Source organism: Rhea pennata, chromosome 18 (genome assembly GCF_028389875.1).
Source record: "Rhea pennata isolate bPtePen1 chromosome 18, bPtePen1.pri, whole genome shotgun sequence".
Taxonomy (NCBI): domain Eukaryota; kingdom Metazoa; phylum Chordata; class Aves; order Rheiformes; family Rheidae; genus Rhea; species Rhea pennata.
In genome coordinates, this window is record NC_084680.1 from 10,296,548 (window position 1) to 10,318,305 (window position 21,758).

Genomic DNA, 21,758 nt, shown 5'->3' on the forward strand with positions numbered 1-21,758 from the left:
GATTATGCACTGTCTTATTCTGAATTAGGACAACATATCTGTTGGAGATGCATTTAACACAGCGACAGGTTTAACACAACTTTCTCTAAGACATTTCATGCCACATCATTAGGATGGTTATTTTTAAAACTTCAGTAAACAGATAAGACAACTTTGTTTAGTGCTCTGCTTCATACCTGCAATTCCTGGCTCTGGTTGTAGAATTCCTCACGGTCATGTTGCAGCTGTCTTATTTGGCTGTGAAGCTGAGCCACTATATTTTCATGTTCCTCCTGAAACTGGTGGTACCTTGCCTGCTCTTTCTGTAAACTCAGTTTCAAGGCCTGGATTTCCTTCTCCTGTAGTTTCAACTGATCCTTCTGTCAAGAACCCCATACGAAACATTAGACAAAATATCTGCTGTATCAGTGAGAACATGTATCCTAAGTTAGTAGCTATGTAAAGCACTAACGTTAATAGCACACAAGCTTAATATTTTTCCTACACAGAACATTCTATATAAACAATGTGCTTAAGGATTGAGGGAGTGGTTTTGGGGGAGGGGATTAGTCTGAATAAGAGATTAAAAGGTGCTAGAGTGAACAGGCTGAAAAGTCACATCCAGAGGTACACTGAAAAATTGCATACTCTTCTACTGCACCTCATGCTTTCAAGTTCGATCTTGGCTTCACAGTTGAAGTTACTGAATACAGTCTGTTTTCCAAAAGTTATTTGGAAAGCTGTTTTTGGTCCTTCTACTAGATTCTCAAAAGGTGAAATTTTCTATAGAAATAGTTACAGGTACAGAATGAAACACATCCAAGTCTGTAATGGGCCATCCTTCAATACACTTACAACTTTGAATTTTATCATAGTAAAAAACCGTGGAAGAAAACAAACATATGAGCTTTTTTTTTTTTTTTTTTTTTTTTTTTTTTTTTTTTTTTTGCTATTACTCCTCACTTGAGAATTAGGTGGAAAATGAACATCTTCGAATAACATAACAAGCTAACAAGCAGTCTAGACAGGCATTAAGCAACCACTTCACTAACTGTGAAATCTTAATATTCACCAAAGATAAGGGCTAGCAGCAGTTAAGCACACAGGAATCCATCAATTCAGTTGTGCACAGTCAAGTAGAGACTGCTGGTTTTAGTAATCATGGTGCACGTCGCTAATCCACAAAAACTGACTTTAATAGAGGTTTCTTTTTTAACTGAGTAGTACTGAAAGACTCTGGTCAAGCCAATTAATACTTGTTCTAACACCAATGTGTTCAAGTCACTGCTAGATTTATATCCTTGCTCACCATGGCAGCATTATGTTCCTCCAGTGCCGTTGCTTTGATCACTTTTCGCAAGAGTCGCCGGTTCCGAAGGGCATGTTGTTGTCTTTTGAAGCGTTCATACAATAACTGGTTGTGCAGCAAAAGCAATTGGTTACGCAGTGTGTGAATTTCATCTGAAGGGGGAGAACCTAGATGGGATTTAGAAGACAGAAGAGAGATCACTGAACTGTACTATGCCTGTTTCACATATTAGAAATGTTTTCTAAAACAAACAGATTCTTTGAAATTGCAATTGTAAAAATCTGTTTGTTCCATTTGATCTGCAACACAACGTTTTAAATATTTTTCCCCAGAGCAACCAAAAAAAAAAATCTGTTTAGCCAGAAGTGTGCTGCAGAGAAGTGGCAGACAAGACTACAGCTTTGACAGTCAAGTTTCTAATCCTATGTTTACTCCCCCATATTACTCAAACTCCACAAGTTAAAAATGCTTTCAGTGGTCACTGAAACCAAATGTATTCCTTTCTCTTGAACATATATATGCTTTCTATTGGCTTATTCCTTCTATTAAGAAAGAAAAGGCCAAGCTCACCATCACTGCAGATCCCTCAAAGCACAGTATTATGACAGACATGTCAAGCAGCAAGAAAAATAACCATTAAAGTATTTCAAACCTGGAAAGGCTTGTTACAGGATCAACATCCCTCTGAAGGTTAGCAGATCTTAAAATGGATAAAAGCAGAAGCCTCTAGAATTGCAGGGAATTTAGTTTCATTTTCAAAGAAAAAAAGGAAAAAGTTTGTTGCACTGAAACACAGATGCCTATCTGCTTGGCAGACAAATCATGACTTAATGAAGGCACCATCTTCCTGCAGTATTGGTTTATTTATTTACTTATTTATTAAAAAAAAATGGTGTGTAGGTAATTATTTAAACAAGTCTAATAATGAGAAGAGCAGATTGCCAAAACACATAAGAGAAACTTCCTCACCTCCAAAGTGAGTCCAGTCAGCCGATTTGCTAGGCAGAGACAATCTGAAAATTAAAATGCAGTATTAACCAGTGTGTTTAAATATGCAAACATTCTGCATTCACCTCAAAATGGAATTCCCATCTCAAAAGAGCTTACAGTCTAATAAAAGAACAGTTATGGTCAGTTGACAGCAACAACAAGGAGGAACCTTGCAAGGAGTGGGTTGCAAGGGCAGATGGTGAAGGAGGATGTTATTTCTTGGAAGTCAAAGAGGAAAAATTCTCTCGAAGATAGAAAACAGTATAAGGACAAAGGTGAGTACAGGATAATCAGATAAAATGAAGAAAAGCAGTAGATGAACATAACCTTTAAATCTCAGTTTCCAGTTCTTAGCTTCCCTTATAATAAAAAGAAAGTGTCAATCTCTTGTTGGCCTCTGCATTTCATTCTACTTTTAAGAACTTGGCATGAGACTTAAACCCAATAAAGTAAGATTTCTCCAACCGAGGCACCAAAACCACATTGTAACACAGCCATCAGCCCTGCTCTTCATCCTAAGTTCAGTTAGCAAAGACAGTAATAGCCCTGAGGCCACAGCCCCTTTTATGTCAAGCAAACTAGTTACCATTTCAAATATAAAAATTCACTACTCAGAATCCCTAGAGTGGGTAACAGGACATGGTTTCATTCTGAGTTTCTGAACACAACTCATTTTCAGGCATAGTTATTCAAATAAAGCCAACAAAAAACAGAGTAACAAGGAAGTTTGCAAAATAAGGTTTTTCAGTCACCTACTTGCTCAGCTCCTTAGTGTGTGCATCTGCTCCTTGCTGTATCAATCTATCCAGTACTTCTACTGGAGAAGTAGAGGACATGCAGTCTTCATTCTGGGTTCCCTTGGCTTTCTTTAGCAGCTCTTCAGTTTTGTTGCCAACAAAGAGGTAGGCAGTCTTTGGTAATGCAACTTCAAAAAGGTGGTCATACAGGGGAGGCTGCCCACTCCCAAACCCCACTCTTCTTTGTGCTGGTACTTTGCAAGGGCTGGGAGTGAGTATACTCGTCTCCCCAGAAGTTCCTTCCCTGTTACCAGCAGGGCTTTCACCAGAGCCTCCACAGGGCTTGTCTATGGGAGTAAAGGTTTGTTTGGGTGTTTCTCGTGCACTCTCAGGCCCAGGCTTGTCCAGAGAAGACGTTAAAGGCTCAGAGGTCAGACTGTGTCCCTGAACACTAGAGACTACTGAATGGGTCTTCTTTTGAGAGCCTGATAGACTTTCATTTGAGCGGTAAAATGGAGAGTCAAATCCTCCTCTAGGCACCATGTGTTCAGCATCAGTTGTGATCTCAGAGATCTCTTTAGATATTGCATCTGAGAAGAATGATGGGGGAGGGAAAACGTATTAGTCGGCAAGTGAGCTTACTACACTTAATTTCTGGACAACATACTTATCATTATTTCCCTGCTAGACCCTAACCAATTCTTGTGGAAGCTTTAGGTGTCTGTTCACCTCATACATGTTCAGACTTCTAACTGGGGAAACAAATCCTGCAAGGTGCCCTCAAGTAAAATTAGAACCAGGCAGTGCTTCAGAACTGAGGGGCGCAAGCTAATCCACAGTTCTGTGACAGAATGAATTTTCCTTCCTTCTTAAGTAGCTCTTATATTGTAGTAGTCCATTGGTTGACTTGAAACATCTACCCAAAAAACTCCCATAATTAGGCAACGCAAATGAAAATGTGCCTTAAAAAAAAAAAAAAAAAAAAAAAAAAAAAAAAAAACTCACCTTAAAGGTAGGCTAGAATTACAGCAACCAAAATACCTCTTTTCTAAAGGATTGCTCCCCTGCCCCCCTCCCCCTTTTTTAAACTGGGACAGTACATACTTGAGTTCTGAAGATGACTAGTAAGTTCAGAAAGTAAACTGTTTGAATTGTGCAAAACACCTGAATTTGAAAACAGCAACATACTATTTTAAGGAAAAACAAGGAATAAACCAAAAAACAGACTCCCTATCTGAAACACGGAAAAAGCAAATGAATAAATGCATCCAGCTTCTACAGACATAATATCAATAATATGAAAAAACACAGTAAGAATTTAAGGGGAAATTGAGCTTTTTATGAAAGCTCTCAAAACACGATGAGAGTTTTGTAGCAATTTTCCGCACAGAGTTGAAGTTGCCTCATAATGAGTACAGATGCTGAACTACCTAACGATCATAAATTCATTCACTGATCCTCTTATGATTTTTTTTTATTTGTCTCCTCTTACAATGAATTCTGTCAGAAAAAGTCCTTTCTCATTCCAGTCAGTTGCTTCCTAATACAACAATTCAAAATTTTTTTTACTCAAGAGAACAAGTCCGAGTTGTGAGGACAAGTCTTTAGCATTGGGCAACTTTTCAAAGGAACAAGACAGGTTGCAACAGGAATTCCATATGGTAGTTCTAAGAAATGACACATCTTGAATTAATGACAGAGCTCACAGAGAAAGGATCTGAACATACAAAAGGTAACCTAGAATGTACAGAGAACAACAGTGACATCACGCAAGGCTAAATGACCAAGCACAATCTATTTATCTTGTATTTCAACATTACAAACATTTCCTCAGCTAGGATGTATGCAAAGATGAAAGAAATTACCTTCCTCTCTGTCCTTTTCAGCGCTATCTTCAAAAGACAAACCTCCTAAAAATTCTGGAAGATCACTTAAAGTTACTGAATTTTTACCACCAGGTGTGTCTGGGAAAAAAAAAAAAAAGTTAGCTGTATAGATGCTATTTTGTCCAACTTTATCATACTACAAAACAAAAGTCTCTTACTGCCATAAGGGCTTTAGAATAAAGCTTGTCCCTCCTGCAGATTCCTCCTCAAAAAAGGAACATTCCCAACTCCTGTTCCATTTGGAAATCACTTCAGAGTTTAATCACTGGTTTGTCTAGATCCAGAAATGTGGTTTTGAAATATTAAGATCTGTTACTACAAAACAGGCAAACGCAGTCTCCTCTACAAACAGGGATGTGCTGTTTGCAGTTGAACCCATTAAAAACAAAAAAGTTGCAGCTTAAGTGCAGCATGAGACCTATGCTTCCATATCAGCTTTAAACTTCCTCTTAGCTTCTGATCTGGCTACAAATGGATATTGCTTATCTGAAAAAAAGGAAGTTTAGTAAGCTGATGTGTTACAAACTTGACTATAGCTGACTACTGATCAAAAGTCTGAGACAGCTACTAGGGAGATATACACTAAGGCGCGTAGGATGGAAACTTTATGCCCACAGCTCAGTCACAGGTTAGGAACCCAGTGAAAAACCTAGCCCACTCTTAGCCTGTAAATCAAAAAGTTCATATTCCAAAAGCTTCACTAGGGAAAATCAGCTTTAAATTCCAGTATTACCTCCACCTTGAAGATGATTATGATCAACAGTAAAGAGGTCTCAAAGACAGTGCTAAAATCCCTTTCTACAGCTGTCACAGTTAAGAGACAACAGAATGGAAAATGGAATCTAGATTTACCTATTAGAAGCTGTGTTCCTCAACCATCCACTGTTGCTTTCAATATTCCACAGGACTAAAAAAACAGTTCTCAAGTATTCAAATTCTCTCAATACAATTGTAGATAGGAAACAAATTTTTTTCAAAAGCCTTTAAAAGACAGCATCATATCTATCCTTATGTGCAGCCTTACGGTTTGATCCGAATATGTGACACAGAACTTGAACAAGCACAACTTCATATACTCTCGTTGCTTCTAAAGAAAAATTCATTCTGAAAGCTTCAGCTTAAAAAAAAAAAAAAAATCTTTTCATCCTTCAGTGTAGATCTGTGTATTTACCCACGCAAAGGAATGCAAGAGGGCTAGTTAAAAAATTCTGCAAGTTGTTTCTGAAGGCAAATAGTCAAAATGAAACAAAAATTATCACAGGAAGATTTAAAGTTGAATCACAAGTTAGTGCAGGATGCAGGAACTATGAAGAACTCATGAGGGAGGAAGGGGCTAAAATCTGTGGAGAAGTGTTTGGCAATTGGAACATTTATCAATAAAACCAGGTTTTTGTTTACAATAAAGTTACCGCACATGGGGAGAGGAAAACTGAGTTTACCCAAAGATTTCTCACTGTTTGTGACATTTTGCTGTCGGTACAGTAAAGGCCTCCCAGGATCTGGTTTGTCCTCCTGAAAGAAAGTAAAAACAAACAGATTCTTTGTATTGGAGATCTGGTGGAAACAAATCTCTTGGACATTTTCACAGAGAAGTTCCTGCAGACAGACGTCTTAAACAACAAAGCAATGTAACAGTGCTGAAGACTGAGTAACTAAAAATTTAAGTTGTCTAAACTTATTTTTTTTTCTTTTTTTTTTTGCAATACAACAAACGTTAAGTTGGTTACTTTGATTTTCTCTGGTCTGTGGTCGTTCTATATATGGCAAGTCAATGAAAAAAATGAAATTTAATTTGGCTGGCAAAAAAAATATGTATCATACCTTTTTAGAAGGTGTGGCAGCAGCTGAAGGGAGTGAAACATGCACAAAGTCATCAATGCAGGCTGGTGGCGGAGAGGTGGCCGGTGTTCCCAAAGGTGTCCCTTTGCCCCCTGCTGAAAAGGGGGAGCAAAAGTTTTCTTAGTTAGGCTTCCACTTCCTTATTTCAGCTGAGTATCACATATGGAGAACTGTATGTTTAAACTAACTCAGCCATTTACATCTTAAATTTCTTTCAACTACTTATCAAGGTAAAAGGGCACTGTTTCTAAAAAGACATATTCAGACTTACTCTGCCACTTAATTCACTATAACCTATTTTCTATCTCAGCGTTTGCATTAGCACTGCAATGGGTGACCAGGCACTCAGTTCACCCAGGTAATGACTTGAGCCTATCAGAAGGTAGAGTCTTGCATTCCCACTAAAAAGCTGACAGCAATATAAAAAGAAAAAAAAAAGTCATATCCTGAAATGCAGCCCATACCAGATGTGCTGAAAGCTTTGCTGTAAGGTTGTGATGCAGACTGGGATGACTCTGATGGGGTAATTCCCGGGGAGGTTGGTGGAGTGGTCATACCACACACTGCAGAAGGGCTCCAGATGGTAACCTATGTAAAAAGCAACACACAGAAAGTATGAATAGGTGAAGCTCAAGAAAGGAACATTTGTACTGTAAAACCTCTGTATCCAGGTTCTGACACGGGGAATCAAATGAGTATTGAAGCTGAGATGTACTTTAAACTCTGAAGGATTCACAGTACATTTTTGAGACTGTTATGAGAAGCTAAGAGCAAAGTGCAAACATCCTTAAATGCTTGCTGCACATTATCTTCTGCTTTACCTGCTGTGGCTCAGTTGACAGCCGCATTGACTGTGGGCTCAGAATCTGAGGTAGCTGCCCTGGCATTTGTGATAGTGTTAGCCGAGGAGTGGAATAAGGGGTAGAAGTCCCTGAAAGTTAAGAAGTGTTATATGTCAAATACAAATCAGTGATTCACCTGGCTAATATGAAAGACTTAATACAAGGCAGTTCAAATCCATTCAATATACACATTCACAGCTAACAAGCAACCAACTTTTCTTCCAACTCATGAAAGTACCCATCGAATATATTACACACTACAGGTTGAGAGATGGGGGAGGGAAGAAGAGGGAAGCAGTTTTGAAACAGTAGCAGAGAAAGATTTTTACCAACCGTCTGTACGTCTGCATGACCAGAACATATTTTTTAAAAATCAAATTTTTATTTTTATGCACCACTTTGCTGGTGTATAAGAATTGGACTTTCAGTCAGATAAACTAGTAAGACACCTCACTGCCATAAGGCCCATTTTCTTCCAGGAAATCAGTACTCATTAGGTGGCAGGCAGGTCTTACCATAGCTGCTCTGTGTGTCAATGTAATGGCTGGCACTGGGGTCAGTTTGATGATGCTTTAAGCTCGTACAGAATTTCCGAGACATAGAATAATAGCCATCTTCATACGATGCTTCTGCAGGATCCAGGGAGATTTTGGCACATTCTATCACAACATCATGAGTTTCTAGTCTTTTCCACCTGCAGACAGTTTTTGGATCCAAAAGAGTAAGTTAGTCAATTATTGTTACAAACAAGGGTTCCTGGAGATATCAGGAATTGGCTTGTAGAACGGCTCTTTTGTTCCAGACAGCTTTGCATGCTCCCAGTCAAAACTGGAACCAGGCAACGTACAGAAATTGCAACCAGGTGACTCGTGAGAGGGGGGTCTCCAACTTGGAGACAAACAGCTTTGAAAAAAAAATCCAGAAAGGTTTGCCATGGAGCACACTGGAAAGGAGGAACAGCATACGAAGACTTGGTTGGTCCTGAGCTTCAATGGCTGTAGAAATCAGCTTAACTAGACTCAGATGTTGGTTTTCAACATTTAGACAGGCCAGAAGTGACCCATCTTATATCACTTAAGCAATCACCATCTGCAATGCCAGTTTCACATCCATACTCTTTTTGCCCCTCAAGTTTTGAAAATGCTTTTATATTCTTATTTCTTTCATTCTGAAAACCCTTCTCACTAAATTTAGCATCCAAATTTGATCTGACCAATATTTGAGGGGAAGGAAGTTCACTGTGAAGAAGAAAAAGTACAGAAGGCTGTCTATTAAAAGCTGAGTCACTTTTGAATGCAAGATATTTTGTGCGAGACACCAACTCAAAAGGCTTCAACTGATAGTTCTGTGCCAATCATACTCCTTAGTGGTACTGCCCTCCTCACATTCCCCTTCTCCCTGTCTGGAAGAAGCCTGCAAAACTGATCATTGTGATATTCAATAGGTTCCCATTTAGTAGTGTTTTCCTAGTGGCTCTGAAAAGCAGGGCAAGAGCACTACTGTGCAGGAACAAGAGTCAAATTCTCCTCTTCAGTGGCTGGGCCTGTGGAGACAAGAAAAAAGCAGCAAGTGGTGCTGCTGCAGGCAAATGAGCCTATTTCTAAAGAACACTAATACAGCTGATAATGTTAAGACATACCTGTTAAAAGAATTGATCTGTTAACTGAACCAATATCTAGGTACCAAAACAAACACACTGAAGCCATTTTATGCACTTAAATCCCACCAAGTACTTCAACAAACCACAGCATAGAACATAACCCAAATCTCAAGCGAAAAAAAAACGCACCAACAGCAGAAGTTTCTCTATATTTAACTATAAGCAATTTTATTTTGGACCTTTATGAGGATGCTTGATCATTATGTCTTAAAAAAATAAACTAAACTCTAAGGAGTAGACATTCTATACCACATAAAAAACTAATTTAGAGCCCAAACATCTCCGTTAAGCAAACACTGCTGTGATAGGTCACTATTTATGCCACCTGTAAGCCTGAATGAAGAAACTCTACATGTTTACCTGGTTACCTATGGATACAGATGGCAAGACACTACAGGCACACACTGTTGTTGACAAACAAGTTTCTGCTGTAAGTCCTCCGAAATAATCCAGCTAAAAGCTGCTAATCAGCTAAAAGCAGCTAAAAGCTGCTCATAATAGCAGAGTGAACATATATACCTTCGTGGGTCCAGTTCATGGTCCTTAGATCCAGTCACTAATTCTGGATGAATTCGCACATGCTCCATCATCGGCTGGATGAGCAAAAGCAAAAAAAGGTGTATCATCAGTACAACGTTTTCTGATTACACTAAGCTATGCAAAGCTGAAGAGCAACTTATCAATTCCAGTTGGTCAGAATTTTAACATAAAACCAATGTAACACATTTGCTTCCAAATGAGATTTCTGTCCTTCAATAGCCTGTTTTGATTCTGTTTTATTGAGTAGCCCTTAGTTAAATCAATTCATTGTATTAATTTGGCAGATAATTTCCTTTTTGTAACTCTGAATTCCTTGTCTCATACGACATGGAGATAAGCAGCATTTTACCTTGACGACCTCTTCAAAGGTCTCCAAGTTTTCCTTCATACTGTAGTGGGAGCGCAGAAAGGAGACAAAATTGCAAGGGTACATTCCATAAAGACGATGAAAGAGAGCATAAACACTGGCATGAAGGTGGACAAGATAAGTCTCTGCCACGTGACCTGGAAAAAAAATAGTTGGAAGCTTTTTTATTAATCAGAAAAAAGAAGAAAACTTCCAAGAACATTAGCAAAGAGCTTTCAAATTTGAAATACTAAATGGAAGTCTTCTAAGATAAGAATAATTGCTAGCAAAGCTGTATGGCTCTCTGCAAGAAGAGGCAACACTTATCAGTTCAGAGCAAAATTAAAAACTAGATATGATGTGTTAATTCCAGCCAGTATCCTATCATTCTAAGGATTAAACACAGAATTTTCTATTCAAATTGAAAGCTATAACCCATCAAGATAGTGACAGTCTGTAAGGCTGAATGATTAAAAACAGCAACAAAAATTAAGTTGCTTCACTTTAAAGATGAAAACTAAAAGCTTATCTCTACAAAAACAATCACAACAGACTCGAATAGACTCTTCAGCTGTCTTCGTCCTGCAGGTTTTAGTCTTATTTGACAGTGGCAAATGGCCCTCTAAATAGCATGTTTCCATGCTTAACCTAGCCTTGTTTCATACAACCATGTGACACAGTACAAGTTCAACAAAACCAACTCATCAGAACTACTGCAAGAACTGAAAAGACTAGTTTTCCCAACACTTTCATGACTACTGGCAGTCACACATCAAAAGAAACTCTTACATGTTCCTTCTGCCCCCTCCCCATTCATACCTGGGGATCTCAACTCCCCTAATACCTGCCTCAAATGTAGCAATTCTTCCTTCTCTATCTGTTAAGCTCAGATTCACTTTTGCACTATCATCCAGGTAGCACTTCTGTCCAGCGACATTTTTAATGGCAGCAGCACCACATGAAAGAATCTAAATGACTTGTAAATTATGAGCAAAGAATCACCACCCAACACTAGCTATCAGAGTACAGAATAGTTTGTGGGCTTAATGCATCATTTCTCATGTTTAAATATTATCAGACCATTCATAACTTTGCAAAAGAGTGCTCATCAACTGTGTAAGAGTCACAAGGACACCAACAAACCACAATTGCATGCAGCAAAGTTGAAACCTCACCTGAATTCTGCAAGCACCAGGCTGAAAGACGGCCAAAGATACCAAAGAAATCATGAAGGTATTGCTTGCCAGACTGAGGAATCATTGGCAACATGGTTATTAGCACTAGGACACCTGTGGTGAGTACTACTACATCTGTGTCAGTCTGCAAGAAGAAAACCTGCATTAGTTAAAATATTTGAATTTCTTCTTTCCAAAGATGAAGCAAATATTGCATCATGGAAAAATACTCTGCCTCGCAACAGCCTTTCCTAAACCTAGTATACTTAAGTGAATCAAAGTTCTTGTCTCTCACACCTGCAATAAACCTAAGAAAAAGAGTAGGGATTTTTGCTACTACTATGTTATTCAACTATTGCTTCTCTGTATAAAGACTTGACTTAAAAAAGGAACAATCACTGGTATGTGAAGCATCTTATATGCTGGCCTCTTTCCCCAGAGTTAAGAACACACTGCAATCAGAGCCTAGGAAACTTCAAGTTTGATCAAGGTATTCCACGCTGTTGGCCAACTATCAGCACAAGGGTCACATCTTCTTTTACATCTTCTTTAATGTGAACTTCTAAATTACTGCAAACCTATTTTCATGCAACTTGCAAACAAGCTGCCTGTCATAGTGTCACAGTAACTTTTGAGGATAAATGAATTATCATCATTAAAAAAAGCAATCTATATAATAATTTAAAGCTTTACAAAATTAAAGGCTAGCAGATCTGTGTGAGAGAAACATGCACAAAAAAAACCCCCAAAAACACTTAGTACTGTTGAAACCCTGAGATCAGACGTAGGCACTCTGTATGGTATGCAAGCGTAAACAGTGCCTGGTTGATGACTCCAATTGCTAAATATTGCATAAAGCACTCATTCAAACAATAGTCAGATCCCCATGACTTGCACTGAGAGAAAGAGATGCAGTAGTAAAAATCTTTAGCTAGATGAAACGGTAACAGAGAACCGAGTTTTAGGATCAGAAACAGAACGTATTTAAATCTTTTCCTGAGGTGGCCCCCAATTGTTTCCCCAGCTTAAGGTGCTCTTTCCCCAGTAACGGCTGACAACCATGGGCTTCGCTTTGCCAGGAGAGAGGCATAAACAGCAAAGGCAGCCTGTGGTCAGAAGCTACTGAGCTAGTCTTACTATTTCTCAAGAGCCACACAGGCTGCCATGATATATTGAATGTCACTCACTTTTCTTCCTCTGTGCAGTCTACCTCCTCCATTCTCATTCAGTTAGACAGAACCTTTCACAGCACATATTTGTGTCCATTCCTGTCCCCCTGAACACATCCCCAGCAGTTCCACATCTCTGTTCCACTCCTACCAGCTTTCTGACATGCTTCACACTTGGAGCCACCGAAAGCGGTAACAGAACACTTCTCAGGCAAGCCACAAGTTCCTGTGATAGCACTATTTTTTCTTTAATAGTTACGAATTCTTGTGTTTTTAAGAACACTGACACATGATTAAGTCATACATTTTAATGTGACTTATACGACTGCTATCAATTAACTCTTGACTATCAAACTAAATGAAACGACTGACAATGCACTCTAGATCTCAAGACACTTTCCACACTTTAATAACTGTTGTAATATCCATATTGTACAGTATGGGAATAGGTAAATTTGCAGATGGGAAAACCAAAGCATGAGGAGACAGCCACCTCCTTGTACTCTAGCAAGTCCGCAGCAAAGAAGGGAAAGCATGCACACTGCAAGACAATTTCATCATGGAATAATCTGTTTTAGGGTCCATCTATACTAAAGCAGAACATGTTATCTCACACACACAAATTTCAGAATGCCCAAATGGGATGTTATTGTCCTTCTCATTAAGTGCACATTAGATAACTGCGATTGCTTAGATAGGTATCATATTAGATAACAAGATCCAACTTCACTAAGGGCCCTCTGTCTTTGACTTATGTTAGAAGATGTTTTAGTAGCTTTCCCTAACTCAAAGTTAAACAGTGACAGAGATCTTTATATACACAACCGTCAATAATGACAGGATTAACGCAGAGCATCTCATAGATACAACTCCAGCCTGTCTCAATAGAAAAGGGGTGCGTTTTCAGTATTTTATCAACATTTTCTCCCTTTTCCCACAATTTAATCAAATGACACCAACACAGAACACAAATTCCTTCGGCTGCAAGTATGTTTACCTCATGTCCACAAGTGTTTTACAGACAACACTGACAGTTCTTACCTTCAGACACTTAAGTAATGAAAGCAGGAGAGGTGCTTGAGAAAGCTTATGTTTCCAAGACGGTTGTCGTCTTATCACATGCCCCAGCAGAGAGAGTGTAGGTAAACGGGTAGCAGCTTTGCCCATGTATTCGTTAATTTTGTCCAGTAGGTGCTGATACAGGATTTTGCAGAGAGAAATAGAAGGAGGAAAGATTTTGTATTTAAATGGTATACATTCTTTTTCATCAGTCTCCATATTCAGCAGTTTGCTACTGTCACTTATAGAAATTATGGGTATTTTACAAACATATAGGATACAGAACAAAGAAAACCCAACAATAAATTTAAGTCTTCTGGTGGTGAAATGCAAACTACTCAGTCCAGAATCAGCCATTGCACTTCAAAGCACTTATTAAAATATTTATTAAATTAATAAATAAATAAAACAGAAGTAAAACAAGTTCTAATGTCATTCTCTCATTAAAAATGCTTACACGCTCTCACAGTCCCTAAGTCCTTTTTGGCTAGATTAAACAAACAGTAGTAACATTGCAAACAGCATTAAATATTTAGGTAAATCCCCCCTCTCCAAGTTTCATTTTAGAAGCTCTTTACTTAACTAGGTCAGTTTAAAGAACACAAAGTCCTTTGTTTGAAGTTTTTTTTTCCTCTCTCCTTAAAACTACTCTCACTACAGAGTTACTGCATCTCTATAACAAGGTAACCCTATATGAGAATGGAAAAGTAGACTTCTAACTCATACTATTTAAAGCCTTCTTTAATACCTGTCTAACATCTGCCAATCAGCCATACTTAATATCAAGATTGTTTTACCTTGTCATGAGGCTCTTGCAGTGTGGACAGTATATGCAGTGCCTGTTGAGAATTGGTTTCCAAGTAATAGTCTACCAGGTTGTTCACAAGCATAGGTCCACGGTCTATCAGGTTTTTTTAGAACAAGAAAAAAGAAGAAAAAAAGTACATTCTCAATATACTAAAATTAACTCCTCAAAATAGGAATGTTGCACAATATTATAACAATTATTACATAATTAATAATACCAACTAGCACTTAAGTGTTACCAGACCTTTAAGAAAATGAGACCTCTCACCAAGCAATTGTATTCAGCTCAGTGGGAAAGTAATTTTTTTTAAAAAAATTACTAAATTACTGTGGCACTGTCTAACCCTAAGTATCTTTCATTGTCTGAATTGCATGAGTATTTTATCAAATACAGCTACAGAGATCAGGAGTAACTTGACATTCTTTCCCTTCAATAGATAAAGGAGAACTAGTTCAGACCTAAGGAGAGCAACATTGCCTCACCCTCTGAAAAAGTTTCAGCAACATAAGGGACACCTTACTAGCAGAAAGCATTTTTTCAAGAGCATTTGGGTTTGACATTTTGTTTGGGGGTTGGTGGATTTTTTTGGAATAAGCAAAATACCACTGGTTTCCCACGAAGCGGATGAAACCAAGTTCTTTTTAAATACTCTTGACAAAGTAAGTTTCATCAGCTCATAACCTGAGGTTATACCACAGGAAAATCCAGTCATTTTATGACAGCATTTTAACAGTTATATAACAGACCTTCCAAGAGGTGTGTTATTAAGTAAAATGGACTGAAGAAAAGCCTCAATCCTTAAAGCAATCTGAATCCCAAATACTGAGAGCTTCTTCAATTTGCATTTGCAAAGAAGTACGTTTCATAGAAAAATAAAAAGAGTTATTCTATTTTCATTGGTGTAAAAGCCAAACTCTTCCTCCAATGCCGTATAAGAATACATACCACAAATGAGATTATCTTTGAACGCAGCTGTTATATCTTCCAGGACACCCAGAATTGGAGAATCCAGCATTGAGAGAAGCTCACCAACATTTCCTTGCTGTGCCATGATGCAGGTAGCAACATAAATGTGGAGGTTAAAATTTCAGGAAGTTCCTCATCGGTAGCTCTACCAGACTAGAAGAGAAGAGGAGAGGAGAGGAGCGGAATGTGTTTTCCTTTCCATCTTAAACCCCTCATCACTTCTCTATTTCTTTTCTGCACTATTACCCATTTAAAAGTTTTATACTGAAAGGATTGCTAATGTTTACACACCTGCAATAAAAGCTGCATGAGAAAATTTTTTAAAGAAGACAGTAGGTCACAAGCTTTTCTTCCTTTTTTCTTTTTAAAAGTATCTAAATCTGTTTCATGGAAAAATCCTGGCTCATAGATATATTGTGACTATCAGAGCATTCTGATACCACATTTCTTTAATTTGCTCTCCAGGTAAGAATAAAGTCTTGAATAAAATGCAAATATTGGAATTGCTCTATTGTAGCTTTCTTATAGCAATTCCTCCTCAATCAACCTTTCAGGCATTCTGCATAGTGGTCCACATTTTAGAAACAATCTGTCATCTCAGGGCCCTTTTCCACTCCTGTAGTGAGATAAGCAATAAGAAATTCATTGCCCTCTGCTTTACATTGTTGCATACTATTAGATTTATACTTAAATACTTGCAATGGAGCCAAGCTGCAGCTGTTAGGAACTCAGTTAGGGTTACTACAGCTGCTGTTGCTTGGTCACTCTGTGCATACTAACTAAAATCACAAGCTTAGCAGCACAATATGCCATATTTTCACAATTTGTGAGTTATACATTAAAAACCCCATAGTGCAAAAACTGTGCAGATTATTAAAAGCAACAGCATGAAGATAACAACTCTGGTCATCTTCACACTACAAAGCAGGACTAAATTTAAACCATTTCAGGCTTTTAAGATGGCTTCCTCGTATGCAGCAGCAAGGCAAAGATTCAGGTATCCCCTCTAGCTACCACAAAATGAATCGAGTTTTGCTCTGTCAACAAGCAACACAGGCTGAACTTTTCCCAGTGGCAGAGAGAGTTTGGCTTGTCATCACACCTAATCTTAATAACGAGGGCTTCTTCTTTTCTCTTACTTCCAGCTAGTGAACATTTTTCATTTCCTTTTTGGAAAGTAGAACTTATATGTAACAAGTTTACATGCAAGGGATCTTTTTACTGCAATTGTGTATACAACACCTGTTCCGTGGATGAGTTGAGCTTCCGTCTCCAATGCTATCAACCACACACCTTTCATGATCACTTAAAAAAAAAAAAAAAAAGCATTAAATGGTTAAAAAAAAACCACAGTTTATTCCCTCCTCATCAAACCTTACGAACTCACAACAATGTTAAGTCCTTCACGAAGAACAGCAGAGTTATGTACCTCCCACATGAGGAAGGTCAACTCGTAGTCTGAACTACACCTAGAAGTTCTGCATGGCTGCCCTTTCCAGAACTGTTGACAGGTTCACGTGTCCAAGGGCCTCAACTAGATAGCTTTCACAAGATTGTAGTTTTATCAGTTTTTGAACGTTTACAGCACAAAGAGTTTTATTTACTGTAGGTAAAAATCTTACCAAAAGAAAACAAACCATCCTTCTCTTACCCTATTAAGTTTTGTGCCTAGTTTAATTATGCTAAAAGGAAAATCCGGACAGGGTAAGGATACTTGAATTCATTTACCATTTCAAATGAGCAGAAAATAAGAACTACAAACAGCCCGGTAGGAAAAGCATTAAAATTCAGTTTTAGTTGCTGAAAACGTTAACAAAAATAAGGGATCATTTTGAATACTTCTAAGTTGACAGTCTCTAGAGAGGAAACAGCAGTAAACTCCAGGTTTACCCACCTTATGTGCATCTTGAAACAGCTACAAAAAGAACATGTCTTCACACTCTATTCAACGCAGCATGACACATTAGCTGAGGACATTAGTGTTCTATTTTACATGATAATGCTGCAATTACTTATATACACATTATTTTCTTGAAAACTTATGTTCAAAATTGTTACTGGACAGGAGGAGTTAACCTACCTAACAGTAAACTTTGTCATAAGCAACATATTTCAGTAGTCATAGAACTGCCCAAGGTCACTTTTATTAGGGCCACACTAGTCTATCAGTTTACTTAATTTGGCACTGATTGCAAATTCAAAGGAGATAATACAGTACCACACTTGCATGAGGCATTTCGTGGCAACAAACTTTCTTAAAATGTTCCAATATCACAGTTCAAGAACACAGCTACGTGGTCTAAGTTTTACTCTGCCTTTTAGCAAAAATAAAAAACAAAACAAAATTAAAAACGAACCCACAAAACTCACTTGCAATGATCATAGCTGAACAGTCAAAATAAATCTTCAGTTCATCTAGAAGCAGCTAGCAGAGACTGTTAGCTGAAGTGTTTCAAACATAAATGCCATCTCTTTTCACATCACATTGGCAAGATGTTAAAAACTGCACAGAAAAATTGGCTGGTACTGTGAGCAAGACTTTGAATAAAAGATAAAGAAGGGAAACTTTGCAGGGGGGCAGCGGAAAGGGATGCTTTCTAACAGATCTTAGTCTGTTTCCCAAGAGAGTATGAATTGGGTTGGGTTTGGGGTTTTTTGATTCCACACCGTGCACGCTTTCAAACTTTAAATTCAAATTCTTCCTTAAAGAGCTTACAGTTTAGAAGGCAAGCAGTATTCAGAGCAACACCACCCTTTCAAAAAGTTTAAAAGCTATCCCTCTAGGTAACCTAAAGAGTCAACCTTTCACTTCATTATTCATTTTCAGGAGTCAACTGTTTTGTTAGTCTTTAGTAATCACTGTTAGAATAATTTACTCAGTTACACTGAGATACCCAGTATTCAAGCAGTCACAGAACACAGTGGCAGAACTATCTGGAGAAAAAACAGTTTCTGCAAATAATCTTCTACTTCATTTCCAAGAATATTACTTTTGAAACTACGAAGGGTTTGTTAAAACAGATGTCTCTAAATTTCCATCAGGATACGGTCTCAGCTATGGGTAAGGAATGGATTCATCATCTTTCTAAGGAAAATGAATTAGTTGTTAAAGTCTCATTAACAAAAGAGATACACGACCACACCCTCAAACCAGCTGCAAGCAAAACCTGTTTTGAGAGTTAAAGTAGCATAAACACTAGTCTCTGCTTTTTCATCCCATCAAGACCTTGTCAACTATTTTCTTCAAATCTACTTCCAAAGCAAGTTCTGCAGCAGTGACAATAACCTGCTAAACAGAATGTCCTCCCCTCCACCCTTTTTTTGGCTTTACTAATGCTATTAATGTTTTGAGCCGATCTTCACAACACCAATAAAAGCCTCAACAGCAGGTTTCACTATTTCTGATGTTGCCAGAAAAACAAACAAACAAAAAAAAATATGGCATGGTGAAATCATGAAATATGCCTGTGCAGACACAGTAGATGAGCTCTGGTAACCAAGTTTAACAACACACTTGCAGGCAGAACTAGTTTTAAGTGTTCAGTAGTTTTCAAACTTTACACTGTCAGCCTGCTGGCACTCACAAACACCATAACCTGATGAAAACAAGGTCGATAATGCAAGTCTAGTTCCGAAAACTATACATGTGGATAACTAATAGTTTCTCAGACTCCCTAAATTAATTAAAATAGATGGCTGAAGCGACCTTATGCCAATAAATCCAGGATAGTTTAAATGAACTTGTCAATCAGTACTGTCAAAGTATTTTAAGTAAAGTGGAGCAAACTCTACTCCAAAAGCTGACATTCAAAATATTTATAAGAATTCAAATGTAAGTCTAAAAATGGGACAGTATTATATATTTTACTTCTCTAGGTGAAGAGTTTACCTGTTGGAGTTGTATCAACACCAGTACATGTTGTTCATCAAACTATAAACAAATAGCCAATTTTTAATAGCAAATCACACAATTTTCTTCAATGCAGGCTCTAATTGTCAGGTTGCAGATCTGCAGTGCTAGGACTGAGACCCTCTAATCAAATTGGGTCCGTGAGGCCCCGTACAAACAAACAACACAAGAAATTCCAGCAATACCACCGCATCGTGACACAAGTTTTCTCTACAGAAACAGGTGAACCTTACAGGCAACAGGCATTTAACTTCAAGGAGGAAGCCAAGCATTCTGATAGGTGAAGTACATTTCCCAGAAGTAACGATAACTGTGTGATTTATTACTAGTCCCACCAGTAATCTGTGACAGGATTTTCAAATCTTAGGGATGAAGAACTCAGAAAAGGCCAGGCTAAGGAATTCCTACTACTTGGCAAAACAGTGAGATCATCCATTGAATACCACAGCATTTTGTATTTAGGATTGATAATAACATCTGCAGTGAACAGCATCACCCTTAAATCCTTACATTGTCATATCACAGCTGTGTCCTTCTTCCCAAATATATGGCATACATGATGGATCTCTTTAATGCTTTCATCCCTAGTTATTGCACTCATTCTGCTATTAGAAGAATTTCAACATCCATGCAGCCTCATTTGGAACTGAGAGGATTAAATCAAAGTCAGCAACTTTTCGATAATCCTTCACTAGCATTTTTAGTTAGTTATATATTATGATATCCAAGTCACTAAATAGCAAAGAGTGAAAAAAATCTGTTTATATATACACCACTTAAAATACAAATTTTTAGCCTCTATGGAAGATACAAACACCATCAGCAAGCTTTTTATTCTTATGTTTAAGAGCTTTCACAAAGACAAATTTTGATAAAAATATTAATTTGAATCAATACAACCGGCAAGCCAGATTACAGGAGAGAAAGAAGCAGCCAACAAGCCAAGAACCAATCTGCTTTAAAAAAAAGCTCTCTGATAGCTAAGTTAACCACAACAAAATACAGTTAAGCTACAAACTCAAGCCAAAGAGGAATCAATATAAATATTGATTGAAAAGGTTACACAGAGAAAGAGATAGCAGGGGTTCTCAAAAGATTATGACTTCTGTAAGTATTTTTGTCAAGAGAAGATGTTCTTCTGTTCAGTGTATTTTTATCTCAAGCCAAATGAAAAAGCAGCTGGTAGTGCCAGTTATGCTTCGCTGTGGGGTGGGGAGGAGGGGGACACACTTAACATACACACGTTCTCCTCCCATAACGTCCTTACCATTTACTACAATAATGTGGAAATCTAGACACCAGAAGCACTTTTTTGGAAAAGCAGGAGGGGCGTGAGCCAACATCAGCATTTCATCACACTTCCTAACCTTAAGTTAAATTTGGGATATGCCAGCAAATTGTTATTCCTTCCCAGCAACAAAAAAAGGGAGATTTCATCAACAAAAACCATTACCAACATCCCGGCAGCTTCACAGTAAGCAATCAAACCCTAGAATGAAGTGAGGTCAAACCTCAAGACTTGTACTTTTCCACCTGATTTCTACAGCTGGTATAGTAAGGACCACAGGTACTGCTTTGCCAAAAGCCATGAATGAAGACAGAAATAGTTTATACTGATCATTATTTTAAAAGAAAAATCCAGATTGCTAAGAAAGCAGCCTCTCACACTCAAAACTTTGAAAGGCTCTGCAGTCACAAAAGGGTAAGGCTCATGCCCTCCCATCTGGTATACAACATTCCAAGCCTGCTTCATATTTCGTAACAGTACTCAGTTTAATGTTTCCTTCACAAATAAACTAAACACTACCATAATAGAAGTGACAGTACCTACAAAAATAAGCAAGGGATGAAAAGTGACAGTAGGGAAAAGAAAACACACTGGTGGCAACAGAACACCAAGCAGCTGATCATACCCTTTTCACTCCCAGACATAACAACCCTACATACTTGTCACCTCAATTCAAAAGGATCATTACAACTGAACAGTACAGTGAAAAGAAAAGAAAAAAAAACAGCTGCTTTTATAATTTAAGCATCTGCTTTTTGAATGAACTGGCTTCTTCCAGCAGTCCGTACTTTTCTGCTTACTTTAAGATCTGATACAAGATCCCATTCCTAAACTTTGTAATTACCTTATAAGCTAAGACTGTCCTTTGCTAGTATATCCACTCATCTACTTTGTTGCAGGTGCTTAACTGAAGCAGGAAGAGGAAGACCACAAAAAAAAAAAAAAAAAAAAAAGGTAATATTCAGCAATATTTAAGATGCATATGAAACTGTGCTGTGCCAAGACATTACGCTAATTGCTATCATCAAATTTCTGACAGAGGGTAAAATTTTAAGAAGCAATGTATGTCAGGAAAAGGGAAAAAAGAGCTTGAGTGTGGTAGGGCTGATATTAAACCCTTTTTAGAAGCCACGCTAACAAGCCACTTGCCAACTTGAAAGGAAATAATTTCAGTTCTTTATACAAAATATATTAATAATGAATAAATAAGTAACAACAAATTTTTCTATGCCAATTTAATTAAAAAGTACATGAG

General features: G+C 37.8%; 1 protein-coding gene across 6 annotated transcripts in view; it reads right to left on the reverse strand.

Annotated features, from left to right (window-relative positions):
• The window catches only part of TSC1 (TSC complex subunit 1), a 30,815-nt gene that overhangs the window by 6,411 nt on the left and 2,646 nt on the right, over positions 1-21,758 (reverse strand). For 3 of the 6 annotated variants that reach the window (XM_062591245.1, XM_062591243.1, XM_062591247.1), the window contains exons 2-18: positions 16,548-16,610; positions 15,285-15,458; positions 14,329-14,432; positions 13,514-13,666; positions 11,304-11,448; positions 10,132-10,286; positions 9,762-9,835; positions 8,098-8,276; positions 7,562-7,671; positions 7,205-7,328; positions 6,723-6,835; positions 6,341-6,413; positions 4,881-4,979; positions 3,035-3,605; positions 2,258-2,301; positions 1,289-1,455; positions 177-359 (exon numbers count right to left, since the gene is read on the reverse strand). In XM_062591245.1, the coding sequence (XP_062447229.1) occupies positions 177-359; positions 1,289-1,455; positions 2,258-2,301; positions 3,035-3,605; positions 4,881-4,979; positions 6,341-6,413; positions 6,723-6,835; positions 7,205-7,328; positions 7,562-7,671; positions 8,098-8,276; positions 9,762-9,835; positions 10,132-10,286; positions 11,304-11,448; positions 13,514-13,666; positions 14,329-14,432; positions 15,285-15,390 (2,400 nt within the window). In that variant the 5' untranslated portion in view covers positions 15,391-15,458; positions 16,548-16,610. Of the gene's footprint in view, positions 1-176; positions 360-1,288; positions 1,456-2,257; positions 2,302-3,034; positions 3,606-4,880; positions 4,980-6,340; positions 6,414-6,722; positions 6,836-7,204; positions 7,329-7,561; positions 7,672-8,097; positions 8,277-9,761; positions 9,836-10,131; positions 10,287-11,303; positions 11,449-13,513; positions 13,667-14,328; positions 14,433-15,284; positions 15,459-16,547; positions 16,611-17,675; positions 17,750-21,758 lie in introns of those variants that run through there. The other 3 variants (XM_062591244.1, XM_062591248.1, XM_062591249.1) reach the window with 3 other exon arrangements.